Source organism: Aedes albopictus, chromosome 2 (genome assembly GCF_035046485.1).
Source record: "Aedes albopictus strain Foshan chromosome 2, AalbF5, whole genome shotgun sequence".
Lineage (NCBI taxonomy): Eukaryota > Metazoa > Arthropoda > Insecta > Diptera > Culicidae > Aedes > Aedes albopictus.
In genome coordinates this window covers 496,418,650-496,439,738 of record NC_085137.1, presented here as the reverse complement: position 1 = coordinate 496,439,738, position 21,089 = coordinate 496,418,650, and the positions used below count along the sequence as shown (strand labels likewise).

The window sequence follows — 21,089 nt, the reverse complement described above, 5'->3', positions numbered from 1 at the left end:
AACTTGCAAACTGAAAATATTATTGATACTTTTTACTTTATGAATCAATTGCACAAACCTCTAGGCAAAGTTCGACGCATAGGTTCTTTTAAGTATGAACTTAGTATGATTGATATAGTGATGATTCAAAGGACCACCAATGTATGCGGGTCACATACACGGTATTAGGAACAATGCTATGTTTTACAATTTTGATTTTAACAATGGATTAAACATTTGGAATTCCATTAATCATATTTATAATACATAATACACACAATAAGCAATAATATAGCGTTTGAAAAATCAAGAAACATAGATTATTGATTTTTACAGGGCTCTTTGAAGTGAAGAGCATTTTTAAGATCACGGTATTAGGGCATGGCACGGTACTAGGAAGAAAATCTTGTATGGATTGCCACTGCTTCTCCAGCTACTGTAAATTTGGAGGGGCTGGCCAATTGTTGACATTCAACGATTTAGTCTAGCTGAAGTTGACGGTTATACACACCGTAGAGGAGCGTACTGCGCTTCGATTATGTTGACGATTTTATCCGCAACTCTCAGGCGTTCCAGGGCGTCCCGCAGATTTTCGTGATTAAGACAATCGAAAGCTTTTTCGTAGTCAACGAATACCAAACAGAGGAATTCTTGGAATTCGTTGACCTACTCCAGGATGATACGGAGCGTGACAATATGGTCAACACATAATCTTCCGGCACGGAATACTGCCGGCTACCGCAAGAGAGTCGCGTCTATCTTCTCATGTAACTGTGAGAACAATACACACAGGAGCATGACGCCACGCCAATTGTAGCACACATTCAGAACGACATCCTTGGAATCCTTCACTAAAACGCCCTGCATCAAGTCGGCCGGAATAGTAGAGGTGTCTCAGATATTACAGAATAATTGATGTAACATTTACGCGGATATCCTGTGGTCAAATTTGAGAATCTCTACTGATATGCGTTTAACCCGGGGGCTTTGTTGGACTTCATGCTTCATGTGGCTGTTTCAATCTCGTGCAGTGATGGTGCCTCAGAGTGCCCAAGTAACATTGCTGATTGGTTTTGTTTGATTTTTATAAGGGTTTTATTACAGCAATAATTAAATTTCGTAGTTTTATGACTGATTTTATGAAAACCATTGATAAAATGTTTTATAGTATACTTGAAGATATCCATAAAGACAGATTTTAAGAGTAAACAAAACTTTCCGATTGGTAAACCTTCTGGCAATCATTATTACCACAATAAAACTGTTAAAACTCTCAACAGATGGCGATCCGTTCGATTAGTAACGACATCTGTTGGTGGAAAAGCAGAACCACGACATTTCTAGGTTTATTGCGGTCATCATAAAAGTAAACATGCTTTTGTTTTATTTTCGCTGATTATGGTTGTCGTCATATTGAAGAATTAGCTAACGTGAATGGAAAATAGTTAATTTTGCTCAAATTAGCAATGAGTTGATAGTTTGCCACCATTTCCATAACATGCTCACATAAATAAACTCTCTCTGCTGAGTTTTCTTGTGATTCGAGATAGTTTTACTAAATAAACAAATTGATTTATTTCATTCCAAAATGATAATATTCACTATTTTTGAAGCGCATTAATTTTATGATTTTGCCACCCCAATATTCACGGTAAAATTGAATGCGCATTAGCCTACCAACACAATAACACCTAAAATATTACTTTGAAATGACCGCTTCTACTTACGAATGATGTATCGTCCTGAACTTTACGTGCCATCGAAGAAGCTTCTCTGCATCTTGAGCTGTCATAGTTTTTGTTAAAAAAAAAAACAAGAACAATATAGAATTGGAAATTTTTCTACTAGGTTTTAAAACGGTTTTATTGCTACTCTTAATACGGTTTGCAAAGCCTCTCCGAGAGTGGTCCACTTAGCCGGAAGATGCTATTAAAGAAGTTATAAAGAGGTTTTGATGTATAAATCAGTTTTATTGCGAGTTTTATAAAATTGGTCATGAAGATCTCTTGTAGAGCCGAACAAAACTTAAAATGTTACTTGGGTGTACGCGGGTGATGCGTCGTACCCCAGGCGGTTTATGTCAAAATGTTGAAGGTTGGTCGAACGTCTAAACTTGAAGAAGTTCTTCAAAGTGCTCAAACCAACGTTTCAGCTGGTTAGTTGGCTGCCCAGTAGCGTCTTTCACTGACATCCCCGGATATCGCATAGGAGGTGAATATCGCCGGCTGTTGTGGTGGCTTTCTCCCCTTCGTCAGCCAGGAAGTCCTCCCACGCTTGCTTGTGCCTTCTGCAGCAGTGCTTCACTTCCTTTTCTAGAGCAGGATATCGTTGACGGGACTAGTGATTGGCTGCTCTGGTTCTTGTCCGCCCTAACACGGTCATTACTTCTCTACGCTCCTCTATCTTCCGCCAGGTTTTATCAGTGATTCACTTTTTCCGCTGATTACCCAGCTTACCCATCCCAAGTAACATTTTAAGTTTTGTTCGGCTCTACAAGAGATCTTCATGACCAATTTTAAATAACTTGCAATAAAACTGAATCATATATCAAAACCTCTTGATAACCTCTTTAAGAGCATCTCCCGGCTAAGTGGACCACTCTCGGAGAGGTTTTGCAAACCACATTAAGAGTAGCAATAAACCCGTTTTAAAACCTAGTTGAAAAATTCTCGATTGTTGTTGTTTTTTTTTTTTCAACAAAAACTATGACAGTTCAAGATGCAGAGAAGCTTCTTCGATGGCACGTAAAGTTCAGGAGGATACATCATTCGTAAGTAGAAAGCGATTATTTCAAAGCAATATTTTAGTAGTTATTGTGCTGGTAGCCTTATGCGCATTCGAATTTACCGTGAATATAGAGGTTGCAGAATCATAAAATTAATGCGCTTCGAAAATAGTGAATATTATCATCTTGGAATGAAATAAATCAATTTGTGAATTCAGTAAAACTTTGTAGAATCACAAGAAAACTCAACAGAAAGAGTTTATTTATGTGAGCATGTTATGGAAATGGTGGCAAACTATCAATTCATTGCTAATTTGAGCAAAATGAACTATTTTCCATTCACGTAGCTAATTCTTCAATATGGCGACAATCATATAATCAGCGAAAATAAAACGAAAGCAAGTTTACTTTTATGATGACCGCAATAAACCTAGCAGTGTCGTAGTTCTGCTTTTCCATCAACAGATGTCGTTACTAATCGAACGGATCGCCATCTGTTGAGAGTTTTAACAGTTTTATTGTGGTAATAATGATTGCCAGAAGGTTTATATATCGGAAAGTTTTGTTTACTCTTGAAATCTGTCTTTATGGATATCTTCAAGTATACTATAAAACATTTTATCAATGGTTTTCATAAAAGCAGTCATAAAACTGTGAGTTTTATTTATTTCTGTAATAAAACCCTAATAAAAATCAAAGAAAACCAATCAGCAATGAAATTGTTACTTGGGATGTTATTCACGCTGGTTTCAATAGAGGCATTCTTAATGAACGTCCACTACTCTTCTACACTGTAGCCTTCCGGAACATCCGCTGCTCGGGTTCCAAGAACATCAACGAACGATATTTTCACAACGGGATCTTCTAGTCGGCTTGTGTTGAATCGTTGCCCGAGTCTTGTGGCTGAACCCCAGCTATGCGTAGCTGGATCTCGACGATTAGAAGGTGATGTACATACGCGATATCGCTACGTTTATTCCGGATATTAAGAAGGCTCGGTCTCCATTTTCAGCTGATGAAGATGTGGTTCGGTGCATGTTCACTAGCGCTACCTAATGGCAGAATTCCGAATCAAAGGTTAATCAAAGATGCCATATTTTTAAGTAATCAGAATCCTGAGTCGTATTAGACGTAAATTTCAACAGTGTTACGCTTGTTTGCCTGTGATTTCTCTTTTGAGCCGCCGGACATATATACCCGTCGAAGTGAAATTTTCCCTATTGTTTGGCTGCGTTTTGTCCGCTTCTTTAGGTACCACCAAGGTGTCTACTTCCTGGAAAGGGAATTTTATTTAACAGGGAAAAACCAGGAATACTCTGGAAAATTTTGCACCTATAAAAATAAAACATAGGGTCGAATGAATAAAAGTTAGTAAAATTTACTACTTGCAGCTCTACTCAGAAGTAGAATCCACAGAGTTTACTACATTAGGCCGTTACAAATATTTATTTCACTTTTTGTCCCATCACTCTGGCTGGTCGAGGGGGGGGATAAAAATAATAAAGCATTTTATCTGAAAATTAATAATAACTCATCGGATTTGTTAAAGAATTTTTAGCAAGATTCGATATTTTGATAAATATTTTTTTATCTGCCCCCTCAAAATGCGATTTTGAGCCAACAATTTTTGAAAGGGGGGGAGACAAAAAGTCAAAATTAAATTTGTATCAGCCTTATTGTTGATATGAATTTCGAATAAGTCGTTTTTACATCTTTTTAACATGAGCTTTTACTTTTTATATGTTTGTAGTCAGAACAGTCAAAACAAATATTTTTCCCGTAATGCTGAAGGTTCTTACTGGAAGCTTATGGTTCCATGAAAACCTTAAAAATTCCATCAATTCCTTCCTTGATCTAGCAGATATTTCCGACAAATCGACAATTCAGATAAGATGTTGCATATTCCATGTGGACGCGGATGAATCTGGAAGCTAAAATCCATCTTTCTCCGCCTCAAGGATTTTTCCAGAAATTCCGTCTTTTTTCAGAATGTCTTCTAGACTTTTTTGATATTGCTCATAGAGTCCCTCGTGAGATTCCTCCTGTGTTTGGCGCAAATTCCTTTTTGTGGGATTTCTATCAAGATGTCCACAAGAGATTCCCGAGATCTCCCCAAGAGTTTCTCTAAGGATATATCGCAGATTTTGTTGCGGATTTCTGTTGCAGATTTTCTGTGATTCCTTTTGTGCTCCTCTTGAGGCTTTCCTAGGAGATCTTCCCGTGATTTCTCCCAGAGTTGCTACGGGAGTTATTCCTGGGGTTTCACCTGGAGCTCCTCCAAGTATTTTTTAAGGAAATTTTCACGAAATTTCTGTTGGAGTTCCTCCCGGTATTTCTTCCAATATTTCTCAAGAAATTCCCGTGAGATTTCTTCTAGAGTTTTTTTTTTCTGTGGATTTCTACAGAAGTTTCATATGGGATATTTCTCAAAGGTTCTTGTGGGATTTCTTTTGAAGTTTCATCAGAGGGTTCTCTCGGAGTATCTCCCGGGACATCTCTCAGAAAATTCTTCCCGCTGTTGATCCTAAGATGTCTGTCTCTTAGAGTTTGTCTGTATTTACCCTACACTTTCTCCCATTTTTTTCGGAGTGTCTTCCGGAATTTCTAGTGATATATGAGTTCTTTCCGTGGTTCCTTTAACTTATTTCAGGCACTTCCTTGTACTTGTTCATCGAAGTGATCCACATTAGATGTTTTCTTTTGCACAGATTTATTCAGGATTATTCCCAGAGCTCTTCCCGGAATCCCTACCTGAAAGTGTCCTCTGATTCTGGATGCTCCTTTAGGGATTTCTGTAATAGTTGCTCCCGTAGTTCTTGCAGGGGTTTTCCTGGAGTTTCCCTTCGGAAAGTCTCCTAGGATAACTTAGGAAATTCGTTGTAAGAAATTCCCGGAGAAATATTATATGGGATATAGGAAAAACCTATGGATGAAAAATTGTAAGAAATAAAGAAAGCCAGAAAAAACTCTATCGTAGTTCTAGAAAAAAAAACTTGACTTCAAGAACTCGCGGGTAAAAAATGTGAATGCATAAAAACAAAATACATGCTGGTAAGCGGACCGGACACAACAGATGCGTATACATAGTAATGTCATGATAGACCCTGGAGAATTTCTTGAACAAATTCCTGGCAGAATCCCTGGAGGAATCCTACAGGATTTTTTGGAGGAATCTCTGGAGTAATTCATGAAAGGAATACCTTGAAGAACTTCTGGATGAAACTCTGGAAGAATTCCAGAAGGATTCCATGATGGAATCCCTTGGTGAATTGAAGGAGGATCCCAGCAGAATAGTCTTGGAGGAATCCTTGGAAGAATCTTGGAGAAATTCCAGGAGGAATCCCTGAAGCAACTCCTGGAAGAATCTCCTAGAAAAAAAAGGCTTAAAATAATAGCTAGTGGAATTCCTTGAGGAATCCTTGAAGAAATGCCTGGAAGAATGCCTGGAGGAATTCCTGCAAGATGCCGGGAGGAAGTCCTGTAGGAATTCCTGGGAGAACTCCTAGAGGAATTCCTAGAGAAATTTCTGGAGCATTCCCTGGAGGAATCGCTTGAAGAATCCTTGAATTAATTTCAGAAGAAATCCCTGTATGAATTCCTGTAGAAATCCTTGTAGGATTTCCTGGAGGAATCTCTAGAGGATTCTCAGAAGAATGTACTGAAGAAATCGCAGAATTTTTGAAAAAAAAAATCCTGAAAAAAACAAAAAGAGTCGAAAGTGACCCACTTTCCCATAAACGCCTTGGTGCCCCGTTTTCCCTTATAAGACTGAGCAACGCCACTCCAGCTCCCACAAATGTAAACACGGCGACAGCGCGGGACCACTCACCAGCAACGATGATTGCGATGATGATTGATGATGACAGCCGTGAGCGAGCGCGCGTCATCGCGGCGGCACCCAGTTGGACGAACATGTGCAGGCCGCTCGTGAGTGACCGGTTAGAGGCTTCCTTCAGGCAGTGCAGCCAGAATGGAGGAAAGTTCCTGAATGTTCTATCCGGGAAGGTTATAGAACATTCCAGAAGACCTCTGAGGGACTATATAAGAAGCATCGCAATCCCGACAGGCGAAACAGTTTGATTTGACCCGGCAAACGGTCAAGAAATAGTGAAGTGTAATAGAAGTGTAAAAGCGTTTGCGTGGCTTCGACAACGCAAAGTTAATAGTGAAGAAAGTGGTTTAAGTGTAAACCTGTGTTTTTCTTTCTGCGGAAAGAAAATCCCCGTTTGAGGCACTGCGGAGCCCCAAACACGCATCATCAGTGGCAGTCGTGCCTATTACGGACTACAGACAAAGCTGAGTTTGAAAAAAGATTTAAACCCAACCAACCTCCACTGCCCTAATGCACCATGTACAAAACGCTAATTAGACCGGTATTCCTCTATGGATATGCTCGAGGAGAACCTGCAAGCACTCGGAGTTTTCGAACGACGAGTGTTATGGACGATCTTTGATGGTGTGCATGTATAGCTCGCTGCACGTTACAGCGAACCCAACATCCAAAGGAATGCCGGACAACAACCCTGAAAAGCTGGGGTTCGCTAGCGATCCGGTTGGCACAAGAAGGCAATGCACGATGGGCGGACCAGGTGAAGCGTGATTTGGCGAGTGTTATACCCCGGACAGACATGTGATACGAGTGTGATTCCTGTACAACGGTACGCAGTGTCAAGAAAATTTTAGCAAGACTGACTTGAACTGAGAGAATTTTCAGTATGGCACTCATTTCAAGCGCAATTGTACAGTGATTCTTGTATCACATGTGTGTCATAAGTATTAGGTTGGGACTGAACGATGTTGGAGAGCTGCAGCTGCAAACTGAGTATTATGGCAGCAAATACTGGAGTAACATTTAAAAAGGGACCAAGAGCTTTTGTACATTCTTTCGAAAACGCTCTATAGGACCCAACAGCAACCAGCCCACGCGAATGAACACCGTTATCCGAAATATCGATGTTTGCTCTTTCTGAAAACGGTATTACCTAGTTTGTGTGAATAAGTTGATGAGGTCTCAGCAGCGACGTGCGAAGCATTGCTCACCAATGCTTGTATGTCCTTTTCAAATTTTGCTCCAGAACTGTTGACTTAGTGTTATCATGACTTAAGATTAGATGATGAACTAAATAAATGAATGAACATATACATAGGGTCTGGGACCATTTGGGCAGGAGCACCTATGTTGGGCACTTAGCTCAGTCAATTTCATACCGATTGACTTGAATTTTTGAACATGGCTAGGTACTGTGCGTATTTGATCGTGTTTCAAAAATTTAGTTAATCGGTTCAAAATTGACTGAGTTATAGCAGCAAGTGCCCAAAATAGATGCTCCTGCCCAAATGGTCCCAGACCCTAAATCAAGTTTGACCATTAGCTGATTACTACCATTTTAGTATATTAAAAATTGACTAAACCTTCAATTTTTCTCCCAACTTTCTTCCACAGGGGCTCGGCCATCGCCAAGATCGTCGGCTTCAACGCCAAGCGGCTGCCGAACTTCGACGACCGGGTCACCATGTACGTGTTCGAGGAAACTGTCGACGGCAAGAAACTCACCGAAATCATCAACAGCACACACGAGAACGTCAAGTACCTGCCCGGACACAAGCTGCCGGAGAATGTCGTAAGTACCTATGGACCCAACGATCATCATCATCACGATTTCGTCTAAGTGGCGTAGGGCCGCAGAAAAGTTTATTTTAGTGCACTTCATTCACTTGGACGGTTGTAGGAGCGTTTGGCTGTGGCATTCTAGCACACACAGCCGTTTAGGGTGTATTATTTATAACAACCATGTACTTGATCGACGGCCAAGATCGAAACTCTCGTAATGCGGTCGATTGGACCTTGGAGAAGAACTTTGAACTTTCTGCCTGACTCCTCTGCTAGCTGCAGGCGGAAGGTGTTATTTCTCATCTGCTTAGGTGTCATCAGAAAAATGGCAGGAAATCGGGGTTTTAAGTGGATAAATATGAATGAAAGGCTCATTATTTTGGTTGAACGAGAAATAGAGCAAACCAGCCCAATCACTTGTAGAGATTCATTATTTTTTGGGGGTTTATGTCGTACGGCTGCTTTCGCCTCGTGTCGTCGCCTGAGCTGTTGATTAGCATTTATCTTATCAATAGACTTTCAACACCACATGTCCAACAATCTGCCCGAGCGTGCAGTGCAGAGCTCAAATGAATATTGTGCCGCCTTCATCGCCGACTGATGAGTGCTCCCTGTTTGCTCAATGCTTGAGTGGAGTAATAATTGATTACGTCCCTCACATTTGTCTCAATCCGCTTTGAAATATTGCTCTCTCGCTTGGTTGATTGGGACGAACGAGAGCGATTATATTCCATCAGGCAGGGGTAATAATCTGGCCAATGGGTTCAGCGCGACAAATAGGTAAGGCAAAGTCCAACCGTCTATCAGCCGCCCATGTATTTTCGGGAGCGAATAGATAACAGGTTAGAGCCTTTCACTTTCGCACGGCGGCGGGGGCTTGGTCATCGCCGCGACGCGAGTTGTTTGTGAACCGATTAACGTTTTCGGGTTCAAAGAAAAAAAATAATCGAACTTGGGACCGGTTCTACCTCTGCGGGTGATGAACACTTTATTAAATTCCTTTCGAACTGGGAAGAGCGAACTGTGAGGAAGGGTTTCTTAAAATGTAGTAGACAAAATGACAAACGATCGCAGGGTGTCTACTACCTGGAAAAACCTGGAATACCGGGAATCCTCAGGGAATTTTATTTAACTTGGAAAAACCTGGAATACTCAGGGAAAATTTGGCACCGATAAGAAAAAAAAAATATAGGGTCGGATAAATAGAAAGTAGTTCTACTACACAGAAAATAACGTATTTCAAACATGAGCTTCTACTACATGTTTGTAGTCAAAACTGTCAAAACAAATACTTTTCCCGTTCGTACTGAAAACTTGCGGTTCTATGAAGGCGTTGAAAATTTCCCCTGGTGATTTTTCGAAAATAAAGTTGAATCAACATAGAATCTGGATAACCGAACTAGAGGAACAAGAACATGGCGACTAGATCTAGCGAATATTTCAGGAAAGCTGACGATGAGCTTGGAATGTAAAATCCTTCTAGGAATTCCGCTTCAATGAAGTTTCCTGAAATTCCGTCAGGGTTTCTTCCTAGAGCTTCTCTAGAAATTCACAAGATTTTTCACGATGTTACTTCCGTATTTTATCATGACATTTTTCTTGTTATTCCATTTTTAATTCCTCCTGGAGAGTCTTCCAGATTTCCACCAGGATTTTTTTTTCAAGTTTTGAACAATTCTTTCCGGGATTCTTCCATGCGAATCTTTTAGGATTCCTGATCACCTTTCTTTTCAGAATTTCAGCAGTTTTCCCGGTATTGCTCCCAAATTCCTTCGTGCGCTTCCATTTGCGTTTTGCCCAAGGGCAGGGATATTTTTTGTGGAATTTCTACCAAGATTTATCCCGAAGTCTTCACAAGGATGTATCGCAGTTCCTCTTGAGACTTCCTCAGGAGATCACCCGGTATTTCTCCCTGGAGTGCTAAAGGTGTTATTCCTGGGATTCCTTCTAGAGCTCCTCCAAGGATTTCTTAAGGAGCTTTTCACTAATTTTCTGCAGGAGTTCCTCTTCTTCTAAAGTTTCTCCCTGGAATTTTACAGAAGTTTCAGTTGGGATATTTCCGAAAGGTTCTTCTGAGATCTTTTTTGAAGTGTCAGCAGACATCTCTCTCGGATTTTCTCTGGGACTATTCTCAGAAAATTCCGCTCGCCGGTGGTCCTAGGATGGTTTTTCGAAATTTTCCCTAGACTTTCTCCTAAGATTTTTTCGGAGTGCGTACTGGATTTTCTGGAGTAGTTATTGCTGATTTTTCTCATGGAGTACCTCCCGTGATTTCTTTCAGAGCTTTTTCAAGATTTTCCTCTGGATTTTTTGCAGTCCACCTCAGATTTTTTTTTCAGAATATCTCGGGGTTATTCCCAGAGCTCTTTCGCAGTTGCCACCAGAAATTGTTCAGAGATTCTAAAATTTCTAAGATAGTTGGTGTAGTCGGAGTTGGTGCAGGTATTTTTTCCAGGAGTTTTTCTTATGAATGTCTCCTGGGATAACTTACGATATTCTTTGTAAGAAATTCCCGAAGAAATATCAGAAGGAATCCAGGCGAAATCTAGAAAATTTAAAAAAAAAAAAACACTAAGAGAAACCCCCCTAGGAAATCAAAAAGAAATGTGGGAAATCTCTCTGGAAAAAATCCCTGGAAGAACTTCTGCAAAAATCTCACAAAAATTTAGAAAGAAACTGTTGGAAAGCTATCCCGGAAAACCACTAAGAGAAACTCCTGAAGGAACTTTGGATAAATGTTGGAATCTTCGGAAGGAATCCAGTTTGAAACTCTGGAAGCATATCAGGAAAACCTGTGGAAGAATTCCCGGGAGATACTCCATCAGAAGCCTCCTGAAAATCTGCAGAAATCCCGAAAGAACACCGAAAATATCTCGAAAGGAATTATTTATGGGAGCAAATACTTAACAATCCTCTGAATGGAGAACTGAAAGAACTGGAGAAAGCCATGTAAAAACTCTAGCTTGCTCTAGGAAAAAAACCCGATTTAATCCACCTATGGTGAACAGAACCCTTCTTACACTTATTAAAATTATTGTTGTATTATTTGTATTTAACATATTTATTTTGTGTAATTGTCCAAAACTGCCGTCCTACGCATAATTGTCCCATGTTATATGGGAATCCCATATAACATGGAACAACTATGCGTAGAACGGCAGAAAAGTTCTAGAAAATATTGTGGATTTGGCATCTAGTGGATTGGTTTCCAAAATAGCTGCATGGATCATGGACTAAACTACCAGAAATGCCAGACACCTCCTAGAATATTGTATGGAATGTTCAAAAAATAGCTTACATATTCTGGAATATTGTATCTTTTGTTAACTGCCAAAAGATCTTGAATCGATTAACAAATGCGTAAGAAAATAAGCAAAATACACTTTGTCTAATATCTCTTAATCAGTCGATTAAATTAGCTCCAAAGTACTTGGTATTCATGGTTATGGTGTAGAAAGGACAAAAATGATATATCTACTAAGTTAATCAGTTTTGGCATTAGCTAGTTATTTTGGCTGTCCGGTTCTTGCATTTTTCCCACAATATATAAATTCAAAGCTTTCATTTAACATATTGTTAGTTTTCATAAAATTCTTGTGTATTTGTAATTCGTTATTTATAACTTTGTTGCAAACAAAGCTGTAGTATACACTTTGTATGAGGTTAGCATTATTTATTGAAAAATAATTTTCCATAGACTGGTCCAAAACTAATGCAACATACCAAGTGAATATAATAATAAAAAATAATTTATTGAAATACTCTTCGTAAGATATCTCAGTAATCAAATGTCGATTCGAAATAAAATTTCAGGGCCTTTTACGAGGATATTGTAGCTTTCATTTGGTGCTTAGAGAATCCAAATCGGTTGTTAGACGACTGAGATATTTATTATGGTACCCTTGGTCAAAAATCTCTCAAAAAGTTAACCTGTATTACTCCCAATTACTCTTTGAAAGATATCTCAGTAACCAAATGTCCAATCCTAATGAAATTGTATAGGGTTCTACTAGAATGTTGTAGGTTCCATTTGGTGTCAGAAGAGCCGAAATCGATTGACAGACGGCTGAGATATTTATTATAATACACTTGGTCAAAAATCTCAAAAGGTTTAGTTGTATAAATCCTAAGTACTCTTCAAGAGATATCTCTGTAACCAAATGTCCAATCGAAATAAAATTTCTGGGCGATCTACTAGGATGCTGTAGCTTTCATTTGGTGCCGAGAGAACCCAAATCGATTGACAAACGGCCGAAATATTTATTATGATACAATTGGTCAAAAATCTTAAAAAGTTTAGAAGATATGACTCATAAGTACTCTTCGAGAGATATCTCGGTAACCAAACGTCCAATCGAAAAAAAATTCAATAGCGTTCTACTAGGATGTAGTAGCTTTCATTTGCTTCCAAGAGAACTCAAATCGGTTGACAGACGGCTGAGAAACGTGCGTGACTTTTTTTTTGTAACGCACATACACACACACATACACACACACACACACACACACACACACACACACACACACACACACACACACATACAGACATTTGCTCAGTTCGTCGAGCTGAGTTCATTGGTACATGAGACTCGGCCCTCCGGGCCTCGGATCGAAAGTCGGTTTTTCGAGCGATATTTATACCCTTCTTATGGGTGTAAGAAGGGTAAAACATGGATACATTCAAGAAAGAACTCACAGAAAGAATTCTGTGAGAAACTGCGAAATAATTTGAAGGAGAAAGTACGGTAGAAATCCAAGGAATTCAAGAAAAAATCAAGGATGGAATTCCGAAATGTCTACATTACTACACCAGCATAAAGTACAGACATCCAAGTTCAGTTTCTAAACTGTGTAAGGAATTTATTAGACTTCTGAATAGTTTTCATGTTTAGATGTCTTTTCTTTTTAAAAGAAATGTTAAAGCAATTTGTTGCAATTGACCCCGAAGAACTCTGGAAAAAATCTTGAAATAAATAATTTTGCAAAAAAGTACTTGGAAGAGTTCAGCGATATGATAGAATTTATTGGATCAAAGATCTTGAGCATTCTTCTTTAACATTTATATCAATTTTATAAAAGTTAAATTTTAGAATTAAAAAATCTTCAAAATTCCCCCCTGGAAAAACCTGTGAAACTCAGGGAATTTTATTTCGTCTAATGAGTAGACACTAGACACTCAGGATGGGATATGATACGCATAGTTTCACTGTTAGCATTCAAATACGTATTGCCCTGAAATAATCCTAAAAATAGGAGACTGGGAGAAAGATCGTGAAGCGTAAGGCTTCCCCTGGGCCTTTTCCAAAAATTCAAAGTCTCTAAAATTGTCTTTTCGTAATTTTCTCAAGTTAACATTCTTTCTACATTTCTACACATATTTTGCTTATTTTTTTCTGTAAACTTTCAAGGAATTCTGCCAACACATTTTTGGGACCTTCTCTAGATTTGCTCCAGGATTTCTACCGTATTTGTCGATATAAATTATTCCATAAATATTGCCAAAATGCTTACATTTTACATTTTATAAACTGTTTCTATTATTAAAACGGTACGATTTTGAGGATTAAACGGAACGTTTAAATTAAGCAAAATATGTGTAGAAATGTTAACATTCTTGAGAAATTTATGAAAAGATTTTCTGACCATTCTCTTAGAATTTTTGTAAAGATTTTAGCAAAAATATCCTTAGTTCGAGGACCTCGGGAGCTTTCTTCAAGGGATTTCTTCTAGAATTATGCAATTTTTCCAAGAAACGCTTCCAAAAAAAAAAAACAAAAACGAGTCTCCCGTTTGAAACTTCTTCATGAAATCGGAGAGAAATTCTACCATAACTCTACTTTTGATAACTTAGCCAAATTTTTGAGTCAAGAAAAGTTCAACTAAAAAGGATTCGTTCTGCAATTTTTCCATAATGAAATTGATTTGTTTTGCGACACATGCAGCCTCCAAAGAGACAATGAAGTTCTTGAAAAGTTTAAGTCAAAATATTTCTCCAGATTTTCAACAGGCATTTTTTTGTAAAAATCCACAACACGTTTCAGAACTACCAAGAATAAATCATTATTCTAGGATTTTTGCCATGTATGTCTCCAGTGATTTCTGAAAGTTCACCGAAAATTTTAACCAAATATTATTTTGGGGCTAAGACAGCCAAATTATACTTCCAAGAGCTTCATTTAGATATCCCCAGCAAGGACATGTATTTTACGGAAATTATCATTACATTCAGATGTATACAAGTACTAGCCAAATGTGAACGAATTTTGAAAGAAATTCCAGAAGAAATCCCTGCAGGAATGTCATTCTGAAAAAGTCACTAAAAGAATTCCGGAAGAAATCTTTGAAGATATCGCGGGGAAATTACTGAAAGAGGCTTGGGAGAAATCCCTTAAAAAACCCGGAATAAACTCCCGTAGGGATAAGAGTTCCGGGAACAATTCCTGGAGGATTCCTTGAAGAAATTCCTGAATGAATCCCGGTAGGAGTCCTGAATAAATTCCTGCAGGTATCCTAGGAGGAATCTTTGGAAGTAATCTGGAGCAATCCTTGAGAGAAGAAATAGGGAAGAAATTCTTTAAGTAATCCCAGAGGCTCTACCCCATTTGGCATAATGCCATTTGGCATAATGCCGTTTGGCATAAAAGCTATTTGGCATAACGGCCATTTGGCAGAATGGCCATTTGGCATAACTAATATTATGCACATTCTTACCAAGAAGGCTGTTCTTCGTGTTATGCCAAACGGCATTATGCCAAACGGCGTTATGCCAAATGGGGTAGAGCCATCCCAGACGATATTCATCAAACAAATTCCTTTAGAAATCCCGGATGAAATCCCGGAAGAAAGCCCAAAATAATTCCTGAAGCTACCTTTGCAATCAGCAAAGAGAAATTCCGGTAAAACCCCCTGAATGTCATGAGGAATCCTTGGTGGAGGCATCCCGAAAGGAAGACTTGAAGGAATTCTGAAAAAATCCCGGGAAAAATCTCTGAAGAAGGAATCCCTCTGAGAATTCCTGATGGAAGCTCGGGAGGAATCGTTGAAAGAATGTTAGGAAAAACTTCTGAAGGAATCTTGGGATAAGTTACTAATCGATTCGCGAGGTAGTCCCTTCAAGAATATCTCCCTGAAAGAATGCAGGAAAAAAATCTCGAAGAATTCTTCTTAAACATTGAAGGAATACTGGTAACAATCCTAGAAGGAACCCCTACCGGAAACCCAGGATATCTTCCCAATGGAATCCCAGGAGAAAGCCTAAAAGAAATCCCTAAACGTAATTCGAAAAAATCAATGGAGGAATCTCGGGAAGAATATCAGAAAGAACTTCAAGAGGGTTCCCTGAAGGAATGCCGGGAGAAATTTCTGAATAAACGCGAGAAAATATACCTAGGAGAATTCTGGATGGAATCCTTCAAAGAATCTCTAACGCATTTCTGGCAGGAATTCCGAGAGAAATGAATCCTGGAGGCATCTCGGGAAGAATCCTTGAACGAATCCTGAGAAAATCCTTGAAAGAATCTCTAAAGGTACCTCGGGAAGAAACACCCCAATCCCATGATGAAAGGAATCCCTGAAATATTTCTGGAAAATTCCCAGAAGAAATCCCGGGAAATATCTCTAAACGAGGAATTCTTTAATTCCTTCCTGGTAGAAACTCGAGAAGAATCCTTGAAAAAAATATCAGGAGAAATTTCTAAAGAAATCCTTTGATACTAATGAAATCCCGGGTCAATCTCTTCGATGATACGCGAGGACTCTCTGTAATCCCGGGCGAAATTCCTGAAGAGATCCCTCAGTTACTGAAGGAATTCCGGTAGCAATCCTAAAAGGAATCCCTAACGGAAACCCAGGAGATCTTCCTGAAGAAGTCCCGAGAGGAATGTCAGAAAAAATCTCTAAAGGAAACCCGAAAGATTCAATGAAGGAAGCCCGGGGGAAGAATCTCGAGAGGAATCCCTGGACATATGTTAGTATAAATTTCTGAATTGCGAAAAAATCCTGGGAAGAATCCCTCAAAGGAATTTCGGTAATAATCCCTGAAGTTATCACAAGAACAATATCTGAAATAATCATGGAGAATTCTCTAAAATACTTCTGGAGCAATTCTGGAAGAAATCTCTGGAAGATGTCGGGAAGAATCCTTGGATCCTGAAAAAAATCCTTGAAAGAATCCCTGCAGCTATCTCGAGAGGAATCTTTGCAAGTATTGTGTAGGAATCCCTGAAAAAATACCAGTATGAATCCCTTATGAAATCCTGGAAGAAATACCTGAATCTCGTGAGGCAATCTTGGAGGCATCCCGAAAGGAATCCATGATAGAATTGTAGAAAAATAACTGAATGGATCCCGAGAAAAATCTCTGAACGAGGATCCCTTGAAAATTCTTGTAGAATCCCTGGTGAAATCTCGGGATGAATCCTTGAAAGAATATCAGGAGAAAAACCTGAAAGAATCTTGAGAGTTACTAAGTTACTAATGGAATCCCGGGGTAGTCCATTTGATAATATCCGAAGGACTCCATGGAAGAATTCCAGGAGAAATTTCTGAAGAAGTCCCTCAAACTCTGGAGGAATTCCGGTAGCAATACTAGAGAGAGTCGAGAGATGGAACTGCTGTGCCGTTCACAAGAAACACGTAAGTTCTACCAGAAGCTCAACGCATCCCGCAAAGGCTGCGTGCCGCAAGCCGAAATCTGCAGGGATAAGGACGGGAGCCTCCTGACGGACAAACGTGAGGTGATCGAAAGGTGGATGCAGCACTTCGACGAGCACCTGAATGGCGAAGAGAATGTAGGCACGGAGGACCAAGGCAGCGGAGGAAATGACTATGTTGGTGCAGCAGAGGACGGGAACGAACCAACTCCCCGCTGAGGATAGTTAAGGATGCCAACCACCAGCTCAAAAACAACAAAGCGGCTGGTAAGGACGGTATCGCAGCAGAACTCATCAAGATGGGCCCGGAAAAGTTGGCCATCTGTCTGCACCAGTTAGTAGTCAAGATCTGGGAAACCGAACAGCTACCGGAGCAGTGGAAGGAAGGGATAATCTGTCCCATCCACAAGAAAGGCGACAAGTTAATGTGTGAGAACTTTCGAGCGATCACCATTTTGAATGCCGCCTACAAAGTGCTATGCCAGATCATCTTCCGTCGTCTTTCACCTAAAGTAAATGAGTTCGTGGGAAGTTACCAAGCCGGTTTCATCGACGGCCGGTCGACAACGGACCAGATCTTCACCGTACGGCAAATCCTCCAGCAATGCCGTGAATACCAGGTCCCAAAGCACCACCTGTTCATCGACTTCAAAGCGGCATACGACAGTATCGACCGCACAGAGCTATGGAGAATCATGGACGAGAACAGCTTTCCCGGGAAGCTTACCAGACTGATAAGAGCAACGATGGACGGTGTGCAGAACAGCGTACGCATTTCGGGTGAACTATCCAGTTCATTCGAATCTCGACGGGGACTACGACAAGGTGATGGACTTTCCTGCCTACTATTCAACATCGCCCTGGAAGGTGTTATGCGACGAGCCGGGCTCAACAGCCTGGGTACGATCTTCACGAAATCCGGCCAATTTGTCTGTTTTGCGGATGACATGGATATTATTGCTAGAACATTTGGAACGGTGGCAGAACTGTACACCCGGCTGAAACGCGAAGCAGCAAAGGTCGGACTGGTGGTGAATGCGGCTAAGACAAAGTACATGCTGGTAGGTGGGACTGAGCGAGACAGGACAAGCCTTGGCAGCAATGTTACGATAGACGGGGATACTTTCGAGGTGGTAGAAGAATGCGTCTACCTCGGTTCCTTGCTAACGGCTGACAATAACATGAGCCGTGGAGTACGAAGGCGCATCATCAGTGGAAGTCGTGCCTACTATGGGCTCCAAAAGAATCTGCGGTCAAAAAAGATTCACCCCCGCACCAAATGTACCATGTACAAGACGTTAATAAGACCGGTGGTTCTCTACGGACACGAGACATGGACGATGCTCGAGAAGGACCTGCAAGCACTCGGAGTTTTCGAGCGACGGGTGCTAAGAACGATCTTCGGCGGCGTGCAGGAGAACGGTGTGTGGCGGAGAAGGATGAACCACGAGCTCGCTGCACTTTACGGCGAACCCAGCATCCAGAAAGTGGCAAAAGCCGGAAGGATACGATGGGCAGGGCATGCTGCAAGAATACCGGACAACAACCCTGCAAAGTTGGTGTTTGCTAACCATCCGGTTGGTACAAGAAGCACGATGGGCGGACCAGGTGGAGCGTGAACTGGCGAGTGTTGGGCGTGACCGACGTTGGAGAGCTGCAGCTGCAAATCGAGTATTATGGCGGCAAATTGTTGATTCAGTATTATCATGAATTTGATGTTAACTAAATAAATGAAATGAATGCTAGAGAGAGTCCCGGACGGAAACCCAGAAGATTTCTTGAAGAAATCCCCGGAGGAGTCCAGGAGGTGTCTATAGGAAACCCGGAAGAATCAATGAAGAAATCCCGGGAAAAATCCCTGGAGAAATGAAGAAATCTCGAAAGGAATCCCTAAAGAGAGAAGTATCTGAATGAATTCAAGCAAAAATACCTAGGCAGAGCTAGATAATATCAGTTATGTCAGTTGACTACTGATGTTGCACTACCGTCACTATCACTGCAGGCCGATCAATATCAGAACGACAATGACAGGCGATGACTTGATACTGACCCGCAATCAAGGTCACTATCATTGCATTTAAAATGATATTTTGGCTATTGTAGCCAAATCTCAAAATTTTGAATGACCAACGTATAATACTTCATCATCACTGTTGGTGTTTATTTCGATTTTTGAACGAATTCCAAAGATGGCATATCGGTGATCTCTACCCGCCATCACAGTCAGTTCAATTGTGATGGAGGAAGCAAAGTGACAGTGACTCAACAGAGTACACGCTTACTTGGATCGCAGTTAGTCAATCAATATCGGCGATTTGCCTACCTTTGATAGTGATAGAAAGCAACTCTGTACCTAGGATATTTCTGGACAAAGTCTGGCAAGAATCTAAATGAACTCTGGAAACCCTGAAGATTCCACTGGAGGAATCTCTGAAGTAATCCGGGCATAAACTTGAAGAAATCTAAAAAAGTAATCCCTGGAGGCATTTCGGGAAGAATCCTTGAACGGACTCTGAAAAAAATCCTTGGAAGAATATCTGAAGTATCTCGGGCGGAATCTCTGCAACCGTCATGGATGAATCCCGAAAGAAATACCTGAACCCCTTGATGAATCCTTGAAAGAATACTAGAAAATCCTTGCAGGAATACCGGGATAAATCTCCGAAACATGAATCCCTCAAAGAGTTTACGATGAACTTCTGGTGGAAACTCTGTAAGAATCCTTGAAAGATTAACAGTAGAAATTTCGAAGGGAATTCTGGAAGTAGTTACTAATGAGATCCCGGGGAAATCCCTTTGAAAGTACCGGCAAGACTCCCTGATTCTCAAGAAATTTCCCAAACACTGAAGGAATTGCTGTAACCATCCTGGAAGGAATCTCTAACGGAAACCCAGGAGATCTCTCTGATGAAATCCCGGGAGACATCCAGGGGGTGTCCCTAAAGAATCCTAGGAGGAATCACGGGACGAAATCCTGGAAGGAATGCCGGGAAAAATCTCCGAATGAATCCCGGAAGAACCTAGGAGAATTCAGGAAAAAGGTCATGATAAAAATTTCTAAAGGATTTCTAGTAGGATTCCCTGAAAGTACTTCGGGAGAATCTCTGAAGAAATCCCGGGAGGAACCTCTGAAATACTCCAGGGGGAACTTCTGAAAGAAATCTATCAAAATGTCTATAAAGATTAAAGATCTGCAAAAAAGTGCGTATGCTACTTCGCTGATGATGATTTAGAGAAAGTACTCTAGAAAAAAATCGCGAAATACCTGAACCTGAATTGAACTCCTTTCTTTGAAACCAGGAATCAATAATTGGAAAATAAAGAAAAACTAGTAAAGAAAACTTTCTGTTAATAGCGGTGTAAGCGCTCATAAAACACTTAACAGTAATTTCATCTGTTAAGTCATTTAACCCCATTGCACAATGGGTCCAGAGCCGTATTTACGAAGACAAAAATGTTTGTGCCTAAACCATAAGTTTTAGATACATGGTGTCTTTAGGAAAGTTTCTTCTTATTTTTCGAAATTTTTCCTCACTATTGTGAAATTAGGGTGGTCCCTCTAGTTTAGCTGATCCAAACATCTGCTTTTTAATAGTTTTATGTACGTTTACAAAATGTTCTACAAAGTTGTAAAACAACTTATTTGGAATAAGTTTGCCGAAAAAACTATTATTCTATCTCTTATGGTTCCTAACTTATATTTTTTTAAAAGATTCATGTTAGGGTGATCCATGAAATTCTGTTTTCTTGAAATAACTTTTAATTCGTTCGTTTCTCGTAAAAACTTTGTTCCGAGCACTTTTAGAACTATCAACGACGCATATTTTTTACAAAGAGCTCAATGTTCTAACTCTCAAGGTTAAAAAGATATTGGTATTTTTCTTTGAAAAATCACTTTTTTTCAAAATGTCATATCTCAAAAAGGAGCAAATTGATTTTCAATCTCTTGGTTGCATTGGAAAGATCGTACTCTGTTCTATTTATGGTGAAAAAACTGCAGGTACCTTTTTCGTTTGAAGCTTTTTAATAAATTTTGAAAACATGATTTTTTTCATGGAAAAGCAGTTGTAACTTTGAAAATCGATGAGATACAAACTTGACGTCTTCGACAAAATTGTGAGTT

The 21,089-nt window shown here is 40.0% G+C and overlaps 1 protein-coding gene across 1 annotated transcript in view; it reads left to right on the top strand.

Annotated features, from left to right (window-relative positions):
* The window catches only part of LOC109622496 (glycerol-3-phosphate dehydrogenase [NAD(+)], cytoplasmic), a gene marked incomplete at its 3' end in the record, with an annotated part of 57,858 nt that overhangs the window by 2,296 nt on the left and 34,473 nt on the right, over positions 1–21,089 (top strand). The window contains 1 exon segment of the mRNA XM_062854321.1: positions 8,148–8,325. Within this exon segment, the coding sequence (XP_062710305.1) occupies positions 8,148–8,325 (178 nt within the window).